Source organism: Watersipora subatra, chromosome 4 (genome assembly GCF_963576615.1).
Source record: "Watersipora subatra chromosome 4, tzWatSuba1.1, whole genome shotgun sequence".
Classification (NCBI taxonomy): domain Eukaryota; kingdom Metazoa; phylum Bryozoa; class Gymnolaemata; order Cheilostomatida; family Watersiporidae; genus Watersipora; species Watersipora subatra.
The window spans coordinates 23,584,419-23,606,419 of NC_088711.1; the positions used below are offsets into that span (position 1 = coordinate 23,584,419).

Consider the following 22,001-nt stretch of genomic DNA (forward strand, 5'->3'; position numbering starts at 1 on the left):
AGCAAAGACAACTAGCAGATGCAACTAGCAAAGACAAATAGCAGATGCAACTATCACAGACAACTAGCAGATGCAACTAGCAAAGACAACTAGCAGATGCAACTAGCAAAGACAAATAGCAGATGCAACTAGCAAAGACAAATAGCAGATGCAACTAGCAAAGACAACTAGCAGATGCAACTAGCAAAGACAACTAGCAGATGCAACTAGCAAAGACAAATAGCAGATGCAACTAGCAAAGACAAATAGCAGATGCAACTAGCAAAGACAAATAGCAGATGCAACTAGCAAAGACAACTAGCAGATGCAACTAGCAAAGACAAATAGCAGATGCAACTAGCAAAGACAAATAGCAGATGCAACTAGCAAAGACAACTAGCAGATGCAACTAGCAAAGACAACTAGCAGATGCAACTAGCAAAGACAACTAGCAGATGCAACTAGCAAAGACAACTAGCAGATGCAACTAGCAAAGACAACTAGCAGATGCAACTAGCAAAGACAAATAGCAGATGCAACTAGCAAAGACAACTAGCAGATGCAACTAGCAAAGACAAATAGCAGATGCAACTAGCAAAGACAACTAGCAGATGCAACTAGCAAAGACAAATAGCAGATGCAACTAGCAAAGACAAATAGCAGATGCAACTAGCAAAGACAAATAGCAGATGCAACTAGCAAAAACAACTAGCAGATGCAACTAGCAAAGACAAATAGCAGATGCAACTAGCAAAGACAACTAGCAGATGCAACTAGCAAAGACAACTAGCAGATGCAACTAGCAAAGACAACTAGCAGATGCAACTAGCAAAGACAACTAGCAGATGCAACTAGCAAAGACAAATAGCAGATGCAACTAGCAAAGACAAATAGCAGATGCAACTAGCAAAGACAAATAGCAGATGCAACTAGCAAAGACAAATAGCAGATGCAACTAGCAAAGACAAATAGCAGATGCAACTAGCAAAAACAACTAGCAGATGCAACTAGCATAGACAAATAGCAGATGCAACTAGCAAAGACAAATAGCAGATGCAACTAGCAAAGACAAATAGCAGATGCAACTAGCAAAGACAACTAGCAGATGCAACTAGCAAAGACAAATAGCAGATGCAACTAGCAAAGACAAATAGCAGATGCAACTAGCAAAGACAACTAGCAGATGCAACTAGCAAAGACAAATAGCAGATGCAACTAGCAAAGACAAATAGCAGATGCAACTAGCAAAGACAAATAGCAGATGCAACTAGCAAAGACAAATAGCAGATGCAACTAGCAAAAACAACTAGCAGATGCAACTAGCAAAGACAAATAGCAGATGCAACTAGCAAAGACAACTAGCAGATGCAACTAGCAAAGACAAATAGCAGATGCAACTAGCAAAGACAAATAGCAGATGCAACTAGCAAAGACAAATAGCAGATGCAACTATCAAAGACAATTAGCAGATGCAACTATCAAAGACAACTAGCAGATGCAACTAGCAAAGACAAATAGCAGATGCAACTAGCAAAGACAAATAGCAGATGCAACTAGCAAAAACAACTAGCAGATGCAACTAGCAAAGACAAATAGCAGATGCAACTAGCAAAGACAACTAGCAGATGCAACTAGCAAAGACAAATAGCAGATGCAACTAGCAAAGACAAATAGCAGATGCAACTAGCAAAGACAAATAGCAGATGCAACTATCAAAGACAATTAGCAGATGCAACTATCAAAGACAACTAGCAGATGCAACTAGCAAAGACAAATAGCAGATGCAACTAGCAAAGACAAATAGCAGATGCAACTAGCAAAAACAACTAGCAGATGCAACTAGCAAAGACAAATAGCAGATGCAACTATCAAAGACAATTAGCAGATGCAACTAGCAAAGACAAATAGCAGATGCAACTAGCAAAGACAAATAGCAGATGCAACTATCAAAAACAACTAGCAGATGCAACTAGCAAAGACAAATAGCAGATGCAACTAGCAAAGACAAATAGCAGATGCAACTAGCAAAGACAACTAGCAGATGCAACTAGCAAAGACAAATAGCAGATGCAACTAGCAAAGACAACTAGCAGATGCAACTAGGAAAGACAACTAGCAGATGCAACTAGCAAAGACAAATAGCAGATGCAACTAGCAAAGACAACTAGCAGATGCAACTAGCAAAGACAACTAGCAGATGCAACTAGCAAAGACAAATAGCAGATGCAACTAGCAAAGACAACTAGCAGATGCAACTAGCAAAGACAAATAGCAGATGCAACTAGCAAAGACAACTAGCAGATGCAACTAGCAAAGACAACTAGCAGATGCAACTATCAAAGACAACTAGCAGATGCAACTAGCAAAGACAACTAGCAGATGCAACTAGCAAAGACAAATAGCAGATGCAACTATCAAAGACAACTAGCAGATGCAACTAGCAAAGACAACTAGCAGATGCAACTAGCAAAGACAAATAGCAGATGCAACTAGCAAAGACAACTAGCAGATGCAACTATCAAAGACAATTAGCAGATGCAACTATCAAAGACAACTAGCAGATGCAACTAGCAAAGACAACTAGCAGATGCAACTAGCAAAGACAAATAGCAGATGCAACTATCAAAGACAACTAGCAGATGCAACTAGCAAAGACAAATAGCAGATGCAACTAGCAAAGACAAATAGCAGATGCAACTAGCAAAGACAAATAGCAGATGCAACTAGCAAAGACAAATAGCAGATGCAACTAGCAAAGACAACTAGCAGATGCAACTAGCAAAGACAAATAGCAGATGCAACTAGCAAAGACAACTAGCAGATGCAACTAGCAAAGACAACTAGCAGATGCAACTATCAAAGACAAATAGCAGATGCAACTAGCAAAGACAACTAGCAGATGCAACTAGCAAAGACAAATAGCAGATGCAACTAGCAAAGACAATTAGCAGATGCAACTAGCAAAGACAACTAGCAGATGCAACTAGCAAAGACAAATAGCAGATGCAACTAGCAAAGACAACTAGCAGATGCAACTAGCAAAGACAACTAGCAGATGCAACTAGCAAAGACAACTAGCAGATGCAACTAGCAAAGACAAATAGCAGATGCAACTAGCAAAGACAAATAGCAGATGCAACTAGCAAAGACAACTAGCAGATGCAACTAGCAAAGACAAATAGCAGATGCAACTAGCAAAGACAAATAGCAGATGCAACTAGCAAAGACAAATAGCAGATGCAACTAGCAAAAACAACTAGCAGATGCAACTAGCAAAGACAAATAGCAGATGCAACTAGCAAAGACAACTAGCAGATGCAACTAGCAAAGACAAATAGCAGATGCAACTAGCAAAGACAACTAGCAGATGCAACTAGCAAAGACAAATAGCAGATGCAACTAGCAAAGACAAATAGCAGATACAACTAGCAAAGACAACTAGCAGATGCAACTAGCAAAGACAAATAGCAGATGCAACTAGCAAAGACAACTAGCAGATGCAACTAGCAAAGACAAATAGCAGATGCAACTAGCAAAGACAACTAGCAGATGCAACTAGCAAAGACAACTAGCAGATGCAACTAGCAAAGACAACTAGCAGATGCAACTATCAAAGACAACTAGCAGATGCAACTAGCAAAGACAACTAGCAGATGCAACTAGCAAAGACAAATAGCAGATGCAACTAGCAAAGACAAATAGCAGATGCAACTAGCAAAGACAACTAGCAGATGCAACTAGCAAAGACAACTAGCAGATGCAACTAGCAAAGACAACTAGCAGATGCAACTAGCAAAGACAAATAGCAGATGCAACTATCACAGACAACTAGCAGATGCAACTAGCAAAGACAACTAGCAGATGCAACTAGCAAAGACAAATAGCAGATGCAACTAGCAAAGACAAATAGCAGATGCAACTAGCAAAGACAACTAGCAGATGCAACTAGCAAAGACAACTAGCAGATGCAACTAGCAAAGACAAATAGCAGATGCAACTAGCAAAGACAAATAGCAGATGCAACTAGCAAAGACAAATAGCAGATGCAACTAGCAAAGACAACTAGCAGATGCAACTAGCAAAGACAAATAGCAGATGCAACTAGCAAAGACAAATAGCAGATGCAACTAGCAAAGACAACTAGCAGATGCAACTAGCAAAGACAACTAGCAGATGCAACTAGCAAAGACAACTAGCAGATGCAACTAGCAAAGACAACTAGCAGATGCAACTAGCAAAGACAACTAGCAGATGCAACTAGCAAAGACAAATAGCAGATGCAACTAGCAAAGACAACTAGCAGATGCAACTAGCAAAGACAAATAGCAGATGCAACTAGCAAAGACAACTAGCAGATGCAACTAGCAAAGACAAATAGCAGATGCAACTAGCAAAGACAAATAGCAGATGCAACTAGCAAAGACAAATAGCAGATGCAACTAGCAAAAACAACTAGCAGATGCAACTAGCAAAGACAAATAGCAGATGCAACTAGCAAAGACAACTAGCAGATGCAACTAGCAAAGACAACTAGCAGATGCAACTAGCAAAGACAACTAGCAGATGCAACTAGCAAAGACAACTAGCAGATGCAACTAGCAAAGACAAATAGCAGATGCAACTAGCAAAGACAAATAGCAGATGCAACTAGCAAAGACAAATAGCAGATGCAACTAGCAAAGACAAATAGCAGATGCAACTAGCAAAGACAAATAGCAGATGCAACTAGCAAAAACAACTAGCAGATGCAACTAGCATAGACAAATAGCAGATGCAACTAGCAAAGACAAATAGCAGATGCAACTAGCAAAGACAAATAGCAGATGCAACTAGCAAAGACAACTAGCAGATGCAACTAGCAAAGACAAATAGCAGATGCAACTAGCAAAGACAAATAGCAGATGCAACTAGCAAAGACAACTAGCAGATGCAACTAGCAAAGACAAATAGCAGATGCAACTAGCAAAGACAAATAGCAGATGCAACTAGCAAAGACAAATAGCAGATGCAACTAGCAAAGACAAATAGCAGATGCAACTAGCAAAAACAACTAGCAGATGCAACTAGCAAAGACAAATAGCAGATGCAACTAGCAAAGACAACTAGCAGATGCAACTAGCAAAGACAAATAGCAGATGCAACTAGCAAAGACAAATAGCAGATGCAACTAGCAAAGACAAATAGCAGATGCAACTATCAAAGACAATTAGCAGATGCAACTATCAAAGACAACTAGCAGATGCAACTAGCAAAGACAAATAGCAGATGCAACTAGCAAAGACAAATAGCAGATGCAACTAGCAAAAACAACTAGCAGATGCAACTAGCAAAGACAAATAGCAGATGCAACTAGCAAAGACAAATAGCAGATGCAACTAGCAAAGACAACTAGCAGATGCAACTAGCAAAGACAAATAGCAGATGCAACTAGCAAAGACAACTAGCAGATGCAACTAGCAAAGACAACTAGCAGATGCAACTAGCAAAGACAACTAGCAGATGCAACTAGCAAAGACAAATAGCAGATGCAACTAGCAAAGACAAATAGCAGATGCAACTAGCAAAGACAAATAGCAGATGCAACTAGCAAAGACAAATAGCAGATGCAACTAGCAAAAACAACTAGCAGATGCAACTAGCAAAGACAACTAGCAGATGCAACTAGCAAAGACAACTAGCAGATGCAACTAGCAAAGACAACTAGCAGATGCAACTAGCAAAGACAAATAGCAGATGCAACTAGCAAAGACAAATAGCAGATGCAACTAGCAAAGACAAATAGCAGATGCAACTAGCAAAGACAAATAGCAGATGCAACTAGCAAAAACAACTAGCAGATGCAACTAGCAAAGACAACTAGCAGATGCAACTAGCAAAGACAACTAGCAGATGCAACTAGCAAAGACAACTAGCAGATGCAACTAGCAAAGACAAATAGCAAATGCAACTAGCAAAGACAAATAGCAGATGCAACTAGCAAAGACAACTAGCAGATGCAACTAGCAAAGACAAATAGCAGATGCAACTAGCAAAGACAAATAGCAGATGCAACTAGCAAAAACAACTAGCAGATGCAACTAGCAAAGACAAATAGCAGATGCAACTAGCAAAGACAAATAGCAGATGTAACTAGCAAAGACAACTAGCAGATGCAACTAGCAAAGACAAATAGCAGATGCAACTAGCAAAGACAAATAGCAGATGCAACTAGCAAAGACAACTAGCAGATGCAACTAGCAAAAACAACTAGCAGATGCAACTAGCAAAGACAAATAGCAGATGCAACTAGCAAAGACAAATAGCAGATGCAACTATCAAAGACAACTAGCAGATGCAACTAGCAAAGACAACTAGCAGATGCAACTAGCAAAGACAAATAGCAGATGCAACTAGCAAAGACAATTAGCAGATGCAACTATCAAAGACAATTAGCAGATGCAACTATCAAAGACAACTAGCAGATGCAACTAGCAAAGACAACTAGCAGATGCAACTAGCAAAGACAAATAGCAGATGCAACTATCAAAGACAACTAGCAGATGCAACTAGCAAAGACAAATAGCAGATGCAACTAGCAAAGACAAATAGCAGATGCAACTAGCAAAGACAAATAGCAGATGCAACTAGCAAAGACAAATAGCAGATGCAACTAGCAAAGACAACTAGCAGATGCAACTAGCAAAGACAAATAGCAGATGCAACTAGCAAAGACAACTAGCAGATGCAACTAGCAAAGACAACTAGCAGATGCAACTATCAAAGACAAATAGCAGATGCAACTAGCAAAGACAACTAGCAGATGCAACTAGCAAAGACAAATAGCAGATGCAACTAGCAAAGACAATTAGCAGATGCAACTAGCAAAGACAACTAGCAGATGCAACTAGCAAAGACAAATAGCAGATGCAACTAGCAAAGACAACTAGCAGATGCAACTAGCAAAGACAACTAGCAGATGCAACTAGCAAAGACAACTAGCAGATGCAACTAGCAAAGACAAATAGCAGATGCAACTAGCAAAGACAAATAGCAGATGCAACTAGCAAAGACAACTAGCAGATGCAACTAGCAAAGACAAATAGCAGATGCAACTAGCAAAGACAAATAGCAGATGCAACTAGCAAAGACAAATAGCAGATGCAACTAGCAAAAACAACTAGCAGATGCAACTAGCAAAGACAAATAGCAGATGCAACTAGCAAAGACAACTAGCAGATGCAACTAGCAAAGACAAATAGCAGATGCAACTAGCAAAGACAACTAGCAGATGCAACTAGCAAAGACAAATAGCAGATGCAACTAGCAAAGACAAATAGCAGATACAACTAGCAAAGACAACTAGCAGATGCAACTAGCAAAGACAAATAGCAGATGCAACTAGCAAAGACAACTAGCAGATGCAACTAGCAAAGACAAATAGCAGATGCAACTAGCAAAGACAACTAGCAGATGCAACTAGCAAAGACAACTAGCAGATGCAACTAGCAAAGACAACTAGCAGATGCAACTATCAAAGACAACTAGCAGATGCAACTAGCAAAGACAACTAGCAGATGCAACTAGCAAAGACAAATAGCAGATGCAACTAGCAAAGACAAATAGCAGATGCAACTAGCAAAGACAACTAGCAGATGCAACTAGCAAAGACAACTAGCAGATGCAACTAGCAAAGACAACTAGCAGATGCAACTAGCAAAGACAAATAGCAGATGCAACTATCACAGACAACTAGCAGATGCAACTAGCAAAGACAACTAGCAGATGCAACTAGCAAAGACAAATAGCAGATGCAACTAGCAAAGACAAATAGCAGATGCAACTAGCAAAGACAACTAGCAGATGCAACTAGCAAAGACAACTAGCAGATGCAACTAGCAAAGACAAATAGCAGATGCAACTAGCAAAGACAAATAGCAGATGCAACTAGCAAAGACAAATAGCAGATGCAACTAGCAAAGACAACTAGCAGATGCAACTAGCAAAGACAAATAGCAGATGCAACTAGCAAAGACAAATAGCAGATGCAACTAGCAAAGACAAATAGCAGATGCAACTAGCAAAGACAACTAGCAGATGCAACTAGCAAAGACAACTAGCAGATGCAACTAGCAAAGACAACTAGCAGATGCAACTAGCAAAGACAACTAGCAGATGCAACTAGCAAAGACAAATAGCAGATGCAACTAGCAAAGACAACTAGCAGATGCAACTAGCAAAGACAAATAGCAGATGCAACTAGCAAAGACAACTAGCAGATGCAACTAGCAAAGACAAATAGCAGATGCAACTAGCAAAGACAAATAGCAGATGCAACTAGCAAAGACAAATAGCAGATGCAACTAGCAAAAACAACTAGCAGATTCAACTAGCAAAGACAAATAGCAGATGCAACTAGCAAAGACAACTAGCAGATGCAACTAGCAAAGACAACTAGCAGATGCAACTAGCAAAGACAACTAGCAGATGCAACTAGCAAAGACAACTAGCAGATGCAACTAGCAAAGACAAATAGCAGATGCAACTAGCAAAGACAAATAGCAGATGCAACTAGCAAAGACAAATAGCAGATGCAACTAGCAAAGACAAATAGCAGATGCAACTAGCAAAGACAAATAGCAGATGCAACTAGCAAAAACAACTAGCAGATGCAACTAGCATAGACAAATAGCAGATGCAACTAGCAAAGACAAATAGCAGATGCAACTAGCAAAGACAACTAGCAGATGCAACTAGCAAAGACAAATAGCAGATGCAACTAGCAAAGACAAATAGCAGATGCAACTAGCAAAGACAACTAGCAGATGCAACTAGCAAAGACAAATAGCAGATGCAACTAGCAAAGACAAATAGCAGATGCAACTAGCAAAGACAAATAGCAGATGCAACTAGCAAAGACAAATAGCAGATGCAACTAGCAAAAACAACTAGCAGATGCAACTAGCAAAGACAAATAGCAGATGCAACTAGCAAAGACAACTAGCAGATGCAACTAGCAAAGACAAATAGCAGATGCAACTAGCAAAGACAAATAGCAGATGCAACTAGCAAAGACAAATAGCAGATGCAACTATCAAAGACAATTAGCAGATGCAACTATCAAAGACAACTAGCAGATGCAACTAGCAAAGACAAATAGCAGATGCAACTAGCAAAGACAAATAGCAGATGCAACTAGCAAAAACAACTAGCAGATGCAACTAGCAAAGACAAATAGCAGATGCAACTAGCAAAGACAACTAGCAGATGCAACTAGCAAAGACAAATAGCAGATGCAACTAGCAAAGACAAATAGCAGATGCAACTAGCAAAGACAAATAGCAGATGCAACTATCAAAGACAATTAGCAGATGCAACTATCAAAGACAACTAGCAGATGCAACTAGCAAAGACAAATAGCAGATGCAACTAGCAAAGACAAATAGCAGATGCAACTAGCAAAAACAACTAGCAGATGCAACTAGCAAAGACAAATAGCAGATGCAACTATCAAAGACGATTAGCAGATGCAACTAGCAAAGACAAATAGCAGATGCAACTAGCAAAGACAAATAGCAGATGCAACTATCAAAAACAACTAGCAGATGCAACTAGCAAAGACAAATAGCAGATGCAACTAGCAAAGACAACTAGCAGATGCAACTAGCAAAGACAAATAGCAGATGCAACTAGCAAAGACAACTAGCAGATGCAACTATCAAAGACAACTAGCAGATGCAACTAGCAAAGACAAATAGCAGATGCAACTAGCAAAGACAAATAGCAGATGCAACTAGCAAAAACAACTAGCAGATGCAACTAGCAAAGACAAATAGCAGATGCAACTAGCAAAGACAACTAGCAAATGCAACTAGCAAAGACAAATAGCAGATGCAACTAGCAAAGACAACTAGCAGATGCAACTAGCAAAGACAACTAGCAGATGCAACTAGCAAAGACAAATAGCAGATGCAACTAGCAAAGACAAATAGCAGATGCAACTAGCAAAGACAAATAGCAGATGCAACTAGCAAAGACAACTAGCAGATGCAACTAGCAAAGACAAATAGCAGATGCAACTAGCAAAGACAACTAGCAGATGCAACTAGCAAAGACAACTAGCAGATGCAACTAGCAAAGACAACTAGCAGATGCAACTATCAAAGACAAATAGCAGATGCAACTAGCAAAGACAACTAGCAGATGCAACTAGCAAAGACAACTAGCAGATGCAACTAGCAAAGACAACTAGCAGATGCAACTAGCAAAGACAAATAGCAGATGCAACTAGCAAAGACAACTAGCAGATGCAACTAGCAAAGACAAATAGCAGATGCAACTAGCAAAGACAACTAGCAGATGCAACTAGCAAAGACAACTAGCAGATGCAACTAGCAAAGACAACTAGCAGATGCAACTAGCAAAGACAACTAGCAGATGCAACTAGCAAAGACAACTAGCAGATGCAACTAGCAAAGACAAATAGCAGATGCAACTAGCAAAGACAACTAGCAGATGCAACTAGCAAAGACAACTAGCAGATGCAACTATCAAAGACAACTAGCAGATGCAACTAGCAAAGACAACTAGCAGATGCAACTAGCAAAGACAAATAGCAGATGCAACTATCAAAGACAACTAGCAGATGCAACTAGCAAAGACAACTAGCAGATGCAACTAGCAAAGACAAATAGCAGATGCAACTAGCAAAGACAACTAGCAGATGCAACTATCAAAGACAATTAGCAGATGCAACTATCAAAGACAACTAGCAGATGCAACTAGCAAAGACAAATAGCAGATGCAACTAGCAAAGACAAATAGCAGATGCAACTAGCAAAGACAACTAGCAGATGCAACTAGCAAAGACAAATAGCAGATGCAACTAGCAAAGACAAATAGCAGATGCAACTAGCAAAGACAAATAGCAGATGCAACTAGCAAAGACAAATAGCAGATGCAACTAGCAAAGACAAATAGCAGATGCAACTAGCAAAGACAACTAGCAGATGCAACTAGCAAAGACAACTAGCAGATGCAACTATCAAAGACAAATAGCAGATGCAACTAGCAAAGACAACTAGCAGATGCAACTAGCAAAGACAAATAGCAGATGCAACTAGCAAAGACAATTAGCAGATGCAACTAGCAAAGACAACTAGCAGATGCAACTAGCAAAGACAAATAGCAGATGCAACTAGCAAAGACAACTAGCAGATGCAACTAGCAAAGACAACTAGCAGATGCAACTAGCAAAGACAACTAGCAGATGCAACTAGCAAAGACAAATAGCAGATGCAACTAGCAAAGACAAATAGCAGATGCAACTAGCAAAGACAACTAGCAGATGCAACTAGCAAAGACAAATAGCAGATGCAACTAGCAAAGACAAATAGCAGATGCAACTAGCAAAGACAAATAGCAGATGCAACTAGCAAAAACAACTAGCAGATGCAACTAGCAAAGACAAATAGCAGATGCAACTAGCAAAGACAACTAGCAGATGCAACTAGCAAAGACAAATAGCAGATGCAACTAGCAAAGACAACTAGCAGATGCAACTAGCAAAGACAAATAGCAGATGCAACTAGCAAAGACAAATAGCAGATACAACTAGCAAAGACAACTAGCAGATGCAACTAGCAAAGACAAATAGCAGATGCAACTAGCAAAGACAACTAGCAGATGCAACTAGCAAAGACAAATAGCAGATGCAACTAGCAAAGACAACTAGCAGATGCAACTAGCAAAGACAACTAGCAGATGCAACTAGCAAAGACAACTAGCAGATGCAACTATCAAAGACAACTAGCAGATGCAACTAGCAAAGACAACTAGCAGATGCAACTAGCAAAGACAAATAGCAGATGCAACTAGCAAAGACAAATAGCAGATGCAACTAGCAAAGACAACTAGCAGATGCAACTAGCAAAGACAACTAGCAGATGCAACTAGCAAAGACAACTAGCAGATGCAACTAGCAAAGACAAATAGCAGATGCAACTAGCAAAGACAAATAGCAGATGCAACTAGCAAAGACAACTAGCAGATGCAACTAGCAAAGACAAATAGCAGATGCAACTAGCAAAGACAATTAGCAGATGCAACTAGCAAAGACAACTAGCAGATGCAACTAGCAAAGACAAATAGCAGATGCAACTAGCAAAGACAACTAGCAGATGCAACTAGCAAAGACAACTAGCAGATGCAACTAGCAAAGACAACTAGCAGATGCAACTAGCAAAGACAACTAGCAGATGCAACTAGCAAAGACAACTAGCAGATGCAACTAGCAAAGACAAATAGCAGATGCAACTATCAAAGACAACTAGCAGATGCAACTAGCAAAGACAACTAGCAGATGCAACTAGCAAAGACAAATAGCAGATGCAACTAGCAAAGACAAATAGCAGATGCAACTAGCAAAGACAACTAGCAGATGCAACTAGCAAAGACAACTAGCAGATGCAACTAGCAAAGACAAATAGCAGATGCAACTAGCAAAGACAAATAGCAGATGCAACTAGCAAAGACAAATAGCAGATGCAACTAGCAAAGACAACTAGCAGATGCAACTAGCAAAGACAAATAGCAGATGCAACTAGCAAAGACAACTAGCAGATGCAACTAGCAAAGACAACTAGCAGATGCAACTAGCAAAGACAACTAGCAGATGCAACTAGCAAAGACAACTAGCAGATGCAACTAGCAAAGACAACTAGCAGATGCAACTAGCAAAGACAAATAGCAGATGCAACTAGCAAAGACAACTAGCAGATGCAACTAGCAAAGACAACTAGCAGATGCAACTAGCAAAGACAACTAGCAGATGCAACTAGCAAAGACAACTAGCAGATGCAACTAGCAAAGACAACTAGCAGATGCAACTAGCAAAGACAAATAGCAGATGCAACTAGCAAAGACAAATAGCAGATGCAACTAGCAAAGACAAATAGCAGATGCAACTAGCAAAGACAACTAGCAGATGCAACTAGCAAAGACAAATAGCAGATGCAACTAGCAAAGACAAATAGCAGATGCAACTAGCAAAGACAACTAGCAGATGCAACTAGCAAAAACAACTAGCAGATGCAACTAGCAAAGACAAATAGCAGATGCAACTAGCAAAGACAACTAGCAGATGCAACTAGCAAAGACAACTAGCAGATGCAACTAGCAAAGACAAATAGCAGATGCAACTAGCAAAGACAAATAGCCGATGCAACTAGCAAAGACAATTAGCAGATGCAACTAGCAAAGACAACTAGCAGATGCAACTAGCAAAGACAACTAGCAGATGCAACTAGCAAAGACAAATAGCAGATGCAACTAGCAAAGACAAATAGCAGATGCAACTATCAAAGACAACTAGCAGATGCAACTATCAAAGACAACTAGCAGATGCAACTAGCAAAGACAAATAGCAGATGCAACTAGCAAAGACAAATAGCAGATGCAACTAGCAAAAACAACTAGCAGATGCAACTATCAAAGACAACTAGCAGATGCAACTATCAAAGACAACTAGCAGATGCAACTAGCAAAGACAAATAGCAGATGCAACTATCAAAGACAAATAGCAGATGCAACTAGCAAAGACAAATAGCAGATGCAACTAGCAAAGACAACTAGCAGATGCAACTAGCAAAGACAAATAGCAGATGCAACTAGCAAAGACAAATAGCAGATGCAACTATCAAAGACAACTAGCAGATGCAACTAGCAAAGACAACTAGCAGATGCAACTAGCAAAGACAAATAGCAGATGCAACTAGCAAAGACAACTAGCAGATGCAACTAGCAAAGACAAATAGCAGATGCAACTAGCAAAGACAAATAGCAGATGCAACTAGCAAAGACAAATAGCAGATGCAACTAGCAAAGACAAATAGCAGATGCAACTAGCAAAGACAAATAGCAGATGCAACTAGCAAAGACAACTAGCAGATGCAACTAGCAAAGACAAATAGCAGATGCAACTAGCAAAGACAAATAGCAGATGCAACTAGCAAAGACAAATAGCAGATGCAACTAGCAAAGACAACTAGCAGATGCAACTAGCAAAGACAACTAGCAGATGCAACTAGCAAAGACAAATAGCAGATGCAACTAGCAAAGACAACTAGCAGATGCAACTATCAAAGACAAATAGCAGATGCAACTAGCAAAGACAAATAGCAGATACAACTAGCAAAGACAACTAGCAGATGCAACTAGCAAAGACAAATAGCAGATGCAACTAGCAAAGACAAATAGCAGATGCAACTAGCAAAGACAACTAGCAGATGCAACTAGCAAAGACAAATAGCAGATGCAACTAGCAAAGACAACTAGCAGATACAACTATCAAAGACAAATAGCAGATGCAACTAGCAAAGACAACTAGCAGATACAACTAGCAAAGACAACTAGCAGATGCAACTATCAAAGACAACTAGCAGATGCAACTATCAAAGACAACTAGCAGATGCAACTAGCAAAGACAAATAGCAGATGCAACTATCAAAGACAACTAGCAGATGCAACTATCAAAGACAAATAGCAGATGCAACTAGCAAAGACAAATAGCAGATGCAACTAGCAAAGACAACTAGCAGATACAACTATCAAAGACAAATAGCAGATGCAACTAGCAAAGACAAATAGCAGATACAACTAGCAAAGACAACTAGCAGATGCAACTAGCAAAGACAAATAGCAGATGCAACTAGCAAAGACAAATAGCAGATGCAACTAGCAAAGACAACTAGCAGATGCAACTAGCAAAGACAAATAGCAGATGCAACTAGCAAAGACAACTAGCAGATACAACTATCAAAGACAAATAGCAGATGCAACTAGCAAAGACAACTAGCAGATACAACTAGCAAAGACAACTAGCAGATGCAACTATCAAAGACAACTAGCAGATGCAACTATCAAAGACAACTAGCAGATGCAACTAGCAAAGACAAATAGCAGATGCAACTATCAAAGACAACTAGCAGATGCAACTAGCAAAGACAACTAGCAGATGCAACTAGCAAAGACAACTAGCAGATACAACTAGCAAAGACAAATAGCAGATGCAACTAGCAAAGACAACTAGCAGATGCAACTAGCAAAGACAAATAGCAGATGCAACTAGCAAAGACAAATAGCAGATACAACTAGCAAAGACAAATAGCAGATGCAACTAGCAAAGACAAATAGCAGATGCAACTAGCAAAGACAAATAGCAGATGCAACTAGCAAAGACAAATAGCAGATGCAACTAGCAAAGACAACTAGCAGATGCAACTAGCAAAGACAAATAGCAGATGCAACTAGCAAAGACAACTAGCAGATACAACTAGCAAAGACAACTAGCAGATGCAACTAGCAAAGACAACTAGCAGATGCAACTAGCAAAGACAACTAGCAGATGCAACTAGCAAAGACAAATAGCAGATACAACTAGCAAAGACAAATAGCAGATGCAACTAGCAAAGACAACTAGCAGATGCAACTAGCAAAGACAACTAGCAGATGCAACTAGCAAAGACAAATAGCAGATGCAACTAGCAAAGACAAATAGCAGATGCAACTAGCAAAGACAAATAGCAGATGCAACTAGCAAAGACAAATAGCAGATGCAACTAGCAAAGACAAATAGCAGATGCAACTAGCAAAGACAAATAGCAGATGCAACTAGCAAAGACAAATAGCAGATGCAACTAGCAAAGACAAATAGCAGATGCAACTAGCAAAGACAACTAGCAGATGCAACTATCAAAGACAAATAGCAGATGCAACTAGCAAAGACAACTAGCAGATGCAACTAGCAAAGACAAATAGCAGATGCAACTAGCAAAGACAAATAGCAGATGCAACTAGCAAAGACAACTAGCAGATGCAACTAGCAAAGACAACTAGCAGATGCAACTAGCAAAGACAAATAGCAGATGCAACTAGCAAAGACAACTAGCAGATGCAACTAGCAAAGACAAATAGCAGATGCAACTAGCAAAGACAAATAGCAGATGCAACTAGCAAAGACAAATAGCAGATGCAACTAGCAAAGACAAATAGCAGATGCAACTAGCAAAGACAACTAGCAGATGCAACTAGCAAAGACAAATAGCAGATGCAACTAGCAAAGACAACTAGCAGATGCAACTAGCAAAGACAACTAGCAGATGCAACTAGCAAAGACAAATAGCAGATGCAACTAGCAAAGACAAATAGCAGATGCAACTAGCAAAGACAACTAGCAGATGCAACTAGCAAAGACAAATAGCAGATGCAACTAGCAAAGACAAATAGCAGATGCAACTAGCAAAGACAAATAGCAGATGCAACTAGCAAAGACAAATAGCAGATGCAACTAGCAAAGACAAATAGCACAATTGAATGAAAAAGGCAATTAGCAAAGGAGAATGTCTAAAAGCAACTGCTGTGTAACCAATACCAAGAATAAAGCTTACACATTCTAAAACAGTGTGGGGACCATTGCAAAGGTATGCTGATAATTTTCATGTATTGATAAATACATTGCTTGGCTTTAACCTCAACCTACCCTAGCCTTAGGGTAAATCTTGTTTGTAATGAAAGTTCAGGGAGCCCTACTATAAGCCCGCTATAACTGTTCAGCATTCAGGCTTGAGACATTCACCCATCCAATTGTAAATAGTGACAAGAACTGCTACGCTAAATTCAAATCTTTAACCACTTGACTAGAGGCAGCGCTGAACAGTCAGCAGTTTATTAAAACATAACTCATGTAAGAAGGAATATCTGAAGCAGTGAAAATTGCTAAGGCTTCAGTCAGATGAACCAACTTCAATTCTTGGCAGACCTCTGACAAACTTCAACCAACTCCCTTTCATAACATGTTGGCTCATTGACTATACACTAATGGCATCTGTTTGCAAGGTTCGTTTGTAATCTGGGCTACTACGGACTGCTGTTTGGCATCGGAGACTTGGTTGGAGATATATATGTTAACAACCTAGTGGCAGGCGGTGTAGAGTTTGTGTCATATACGATGTGCTTCCTCATTCTCAAAGGAGGCCGAAAGAAGGTTTATGTACCACTGCTTCTCATCGGTGGATCCAGTCTTGTATCATCGGCTATTGCCCAACTGTATGCTCCAGGTAAAGCATCTCATAAGGTCAAACTGAAAACTCTAATAACTTACATTTTTTCTCAAAGTTTGTGTGTCTGTGCATGTCCAGCTATAGCTATTAAAATCTTACAATGTAAAATCCATATCATAGAAGATTCGATCTTGGACCCTCCCGTTCACCAGCCCGATCTCTTACCAATTAAGCTACACAAGCTTAATTAGATTCATTAGGCGATATATCGTTATAAGGGTGCAAATAGCTACTTCTCTCCATGACGTTGCATTGTGAAATAATGTCACAGAGAGCGGATAGTTGAGTAGTTAGTTCTAATTAGTAAACTTACTCAAATTAGCCATTGGCAATGTGCCAGGCTAATGGCAAGTGACAAGCAACTACATTACCTCTCATTGTTTATAAGCTGATTTTTAACATACATGCAACATCGGGAATTGCGCTAGTATATTTGAATATATACCGTGTTACAATTAGATGTACTAGTGATATATTAAAATTACCAAATGCAATGACTTTTTCGCTACCGCATTAAATTCTGACTGAACAATTATTCCGCCCAAATTAATTCAAATGGATTTTCGAAAAACCGATACACCACTAGTACTTAAGCAATATCTCGAGAATAAAAACAGATATCATTTTACTGTAAAATGCATCTTATTTAAAACAAAGGTTTCCACAAGATAAATATAAAATAATTTAGTGAATATTAGTCTCGCAGTTTTTGTCACACTTTCTTTGTGATGAACGAACGCGGTGTGTTTTTTATTGCCGTGGCGATAACGATCTGATTTTGCCGTATTGAATAATAACTAGAAATAAAATTGCTGAACCAAAAAAATTTCTATTGGTTACACATGATTGGCAACAAGGTTGTTTTGCTGGAGACAAAAATTGAGTAGTCTAGCTAATGCGTAATGGAACGAAAAGCAAAACCTTATTGATAAGCCGACACATCGGCTTACGGTCTATACTTATGTACATTACGGCGAAAGCTGATACATCGGCTTGCGGTAGCAAAAGAATTAAATTGGGCTCAAATGGGAGTAGAAAAACTAATTATAATATCAATTATTTTAACTTGTTAGTTTGATGTCAACTAAAAAATTAGGGATGCTGTTTGATCTTTTTTTGCAAGCGTTTATTAGAGGTCTCTTGTAGGTGTTGTATGGCTCATCATAACTCTGACCATGAGTGGACGACTCTGTATTTCCGCGGCTTGGCAGATTCTGTACGTTTGGTGCATAGAATTGTTTCCAACTCACTACAGACTAACGATGCTACAAATTTCCTTCACATTTGGTCATATAGGCAGTGCCGTAGGAATCTTGATGGCTGATTTGGTTAGTTACATAAATAGATGTTGAGGAAGTCTTTTTATATCAGTGTACTACATTTTAATTTGACTTTTTGGTTAAGATTTAATGTTCCCTTATTTATAACATTTTATAACTTGTTGACCTATTTCAAATGGTTGCACTATATACCTAACAGGCATGTCTTGACTCTGCATGTCTTATAGTCTCTATTGATAGATAGAGATGAGAAACTGTTCAGATGTTGTCTCTATTGCAGTCAAAGTTGGTAATGAGCTCAACAATCGATATAACCATAGCAGTTCCTATTATTTATGGCTCACTGATGCTTATAGCAGGACTGACAGCAATTTATGCACCAGAAACTAGAAACAAACCTTTACCCGTGACCATGGAGGAGGCTGTACGAGTGATGAAATGGTAACCTATGATATCAAAAACGGGTTAAATTGTGTGAACACCAAATATTGTGTCGCTGTGACTCGGAGAAAGCTAACTCTTCCTCGATGTAAGAGCCTGGTACTATGTATTCTTTAAAGGTTGTCAATGCAACAGTATAGTGTACATAGTACTCTTGAACTGACAACCTTTAAAAATATAACATGTCTAGGGACTCACCAGTTTACAAAGAATATTCCTGATTAAAGATGTATACTATGATTTGAGAAGCTGGTCAAAGGTTCTTCTGCTACTCTTTTGATTTGTTTGTTTATAATACAAAGTTGAAAAATAACAAAAATTATTACATTAAAAGTGTCACAAAACTAGAAAATACATTTTTTGGTTGATTCTGTTTACATTGAAATTGAATAAAAACTTTTGTAACATTTTCTTTTTTGTTGTCGGAGGTAGAGAGTATTGGCTCAAAATTGTATTAAGAACCTTTTATCATCTTTTTTAATTTAAAATTTGAGTTAGCATATATTTTCAAAATAACAGAATATTCATCTTTTGAACAAAAAAGTAATTAATATTCATTTGTATCTCTAAGTCTAAGTAAATGCTTTATAGTAATTGTGGCTAATGTTCTGAAAACTCGCTAAATGTTTTGAGAGGCAATTACATTATTCTATGGTGACATGAACTTTTTTAACACACTTTCAAGATATTTGTCTTGGTTATCTGTATATACAAATCTGAGTGTTTGTGTTTTTGTCAGACCAGTGACAGGTTCAGTAACAGCAATTAAAATCAAGCAATAAAAAATTCGCTCAGCACCGGATTTGATCTCCAAGAACTTGATTTGGAGGCAGCGAACTTAGCTATTAAGCTGTATGGAATAATATGGATTCATTGGGCAAGTAGTCCTTACATTGGTTAAGATATTCATGCTTAGGGTGCTTTCTGAGGTAGGGGTGTTAATAACTAGCAATGTTGACCATTAGGCGTGACGCTTGTTAAACTGGTCTAAAACGCGACTATTGTTTCAGACTAGCTTTCCAGGTAAGTTACCCAAACTCATCACGTAATTATTCCATTACCTGTGCAACGCCTAGGCATTTGAATAGTTTCTGATGAATCTAAAGTTAATCAAAATTTTATAGGGATCAAGTCATGCAAGCCGAACCAGAAGTGGAGTTGACAAAATTGGGATAACGAATAATTGTCCATGTTCCTTTCACACCAATCCTACTGCCGATTATTTACAGTTACATGTATATTATTTGTCTGGCTAGTCACCTACCACATTTAAATTGTTGTAATGCATATTTGATTGGTTTGAACTGTTTGTTTCAATTACTATATTCATTATTAGCCACTCATTGCATGATAAACTACCTCCTTCATTTACTGTTAAAATCATTCAATTTAAATGAAAGATTGTAAATAAAACAGTTGACTAATTAAAAACAAATTATGCAGTTTGTGATATTCCTAAATTCATTATCTCAAAAAATATCTGAAATTTAACTCTAGATTGTTATCTAATGTTACCATAAACTATAAGCTTCATCACCAACTGGCCTTGTCTAAATATGCATTATTAAGGCTCATAACAAGATACAGTGGATGGCATTTTCTATGAACAGGATAACTGCTTGCAGAAGACCTTTAACAGACGTTGAAACTTTTCAGTAATATCCTACCTGCTGGCATTTCAGAAGCCGGTTGATACTTTAAACAAAAACCAATCGCTAATTTCATCCTCAGATAACACCCATTGGCATCCAAGATGCATTCATTGGCTGCTGAAGCTGATACTGGCTGTTATAATTATGTAAGGGCTATAGAAAACTGATAAACTGTTAGATCATGAGGTTATACTTGTGGCAAAACTTATAAAATTACCATAACCAATTGTAACTAGACCAAAGAATAAACAGCCAATATGGAGCAGGAGGAGGAACAGACAGTCCTAGTAGAATAGTATCACTTGCTTTGTCTGAAGATAAGTCTCAGGTAACCTTTAATGATTTGTACAGCTAGCTCATTGGTGCATGAGAAGGACAGAAAAGGATGCACTGCTGATCACACATTCAGACAGTTCTTTATAAAAATTCAAGATCAATGAAACCCGCAAAAGTTCATCAAATAAATTCCTCTTCTATTTTTGTACTTCTACCTGAATAGGCAATGAGATGCTCAGGCCAATCACAACTACAGTGGAACTGTACACTTACATCTTATTACCTTGTGAACCCTCTCACCCCTGATGCCAACTATTTCGGGAGAAGTTGTTCACACTTGGGCCTGAAGCCAACACTTTCGGGACACTTTCTGAGTAACTTTATTGATACTCCTTTTGTGTTTATCGTTTTTTTATAGCTTTATTTCGAAAGATAACAGTCTGAGGATTGTTTTGATACCAGAAATGTGGTTGGATAAAAGCATTTTACTAGGCAAATCCTGTGATAGATTTCAAACTTCAACTCTGGAGGTCGCCATATTGAATGCGTTCGCCGAAAGACATCGGCTAAATCTTACAATCTAACGTAATAATTAGTTCAGGTGAAGAATTTAGCAGTGACAGTGATCTACAACAACACTATGACCGTTTATTAGTAGCACAAAGTGGGTTTCAATTGCACAACGTCAAAATTACTAAATTGTTATAATTTTTAAATTTTTCGAAGAAAAAAATTTTATTTGACAAATCTTTTCACAATTTTAGTTGATAAAAACGATACATTATATTAGTTTTGTACTCCAGTTGTTTGCATCTCGTGTTTATTATCATAACTGCAATAAATGTTGTCTTTATAGAATGTAAATATGATATATAGACCTTATATACCAATTGATTGAACAATGGAACGGAAACTACATTATGCCGTAATATTGCGTATAGGCCATAGATATAGTAAACCCTAGATATGCGAATAATCAAAACAAGTGAGGCCTATAATTAGCATGACGCAACGTCATGGTGATGTGCAAAGCGAATCAGCTGATCTATTAACTCCTATTGACTTAGCACTAAAAACTGCTCATTTTTTCCATAGTTTGTGCATCTGAGACTGCATATTGAAAATATGTAAAACTTATACAGTGCACCCTCGAGATACGATTACCCTGATATACGATTTTTTCACCTTACGAAGTCAAACATCGTGATATCTTCACCTCGCTATACGAATTTTATTTCACCATACGAATTTGAGAAAAGTTTCGCCCGAGTTAAAATTTG

The 22,001-nt window shown here is 38.5% G+C and overlaps 1 protein-coding gene across 1 annotated transcript in view; it reads left to right on the forward strand.

The window, feature by feature from the left end:
- The window catches only part of LOC137393717 (organic cation transporter protein-like), a 94,740-nt gene extending 74,524 nt beyond the window's left edge, over positions 1 to 20,216 (forward strand). The window contains exons 7-10 of the mRNA XM_068080389.1: positions 16,849 to 17,069; positions 18,219 to 18,400; positions 18,633 to 18,793; positions 19,918 to 20,216. Coding sequence (XP_067936490.1) covers positions 16,849 to 17,069; positions 18,219 to 18,400; positions 18,633 to 18,793; positions 19,918 to 19,969 — 616 coding nt within the window. The 3' untranslated portion in view covers positions 19,970 to 20,216. The remainder of the gene's footprint in view (positions 1 to 16,848; positions 17,070 to 18,218; positions 18,401 to 18,632; positions 18,794 to 19,917) is intronic.
- Positions 20,217 to 22,001: the final 1,785 nt, after the last annotated feature.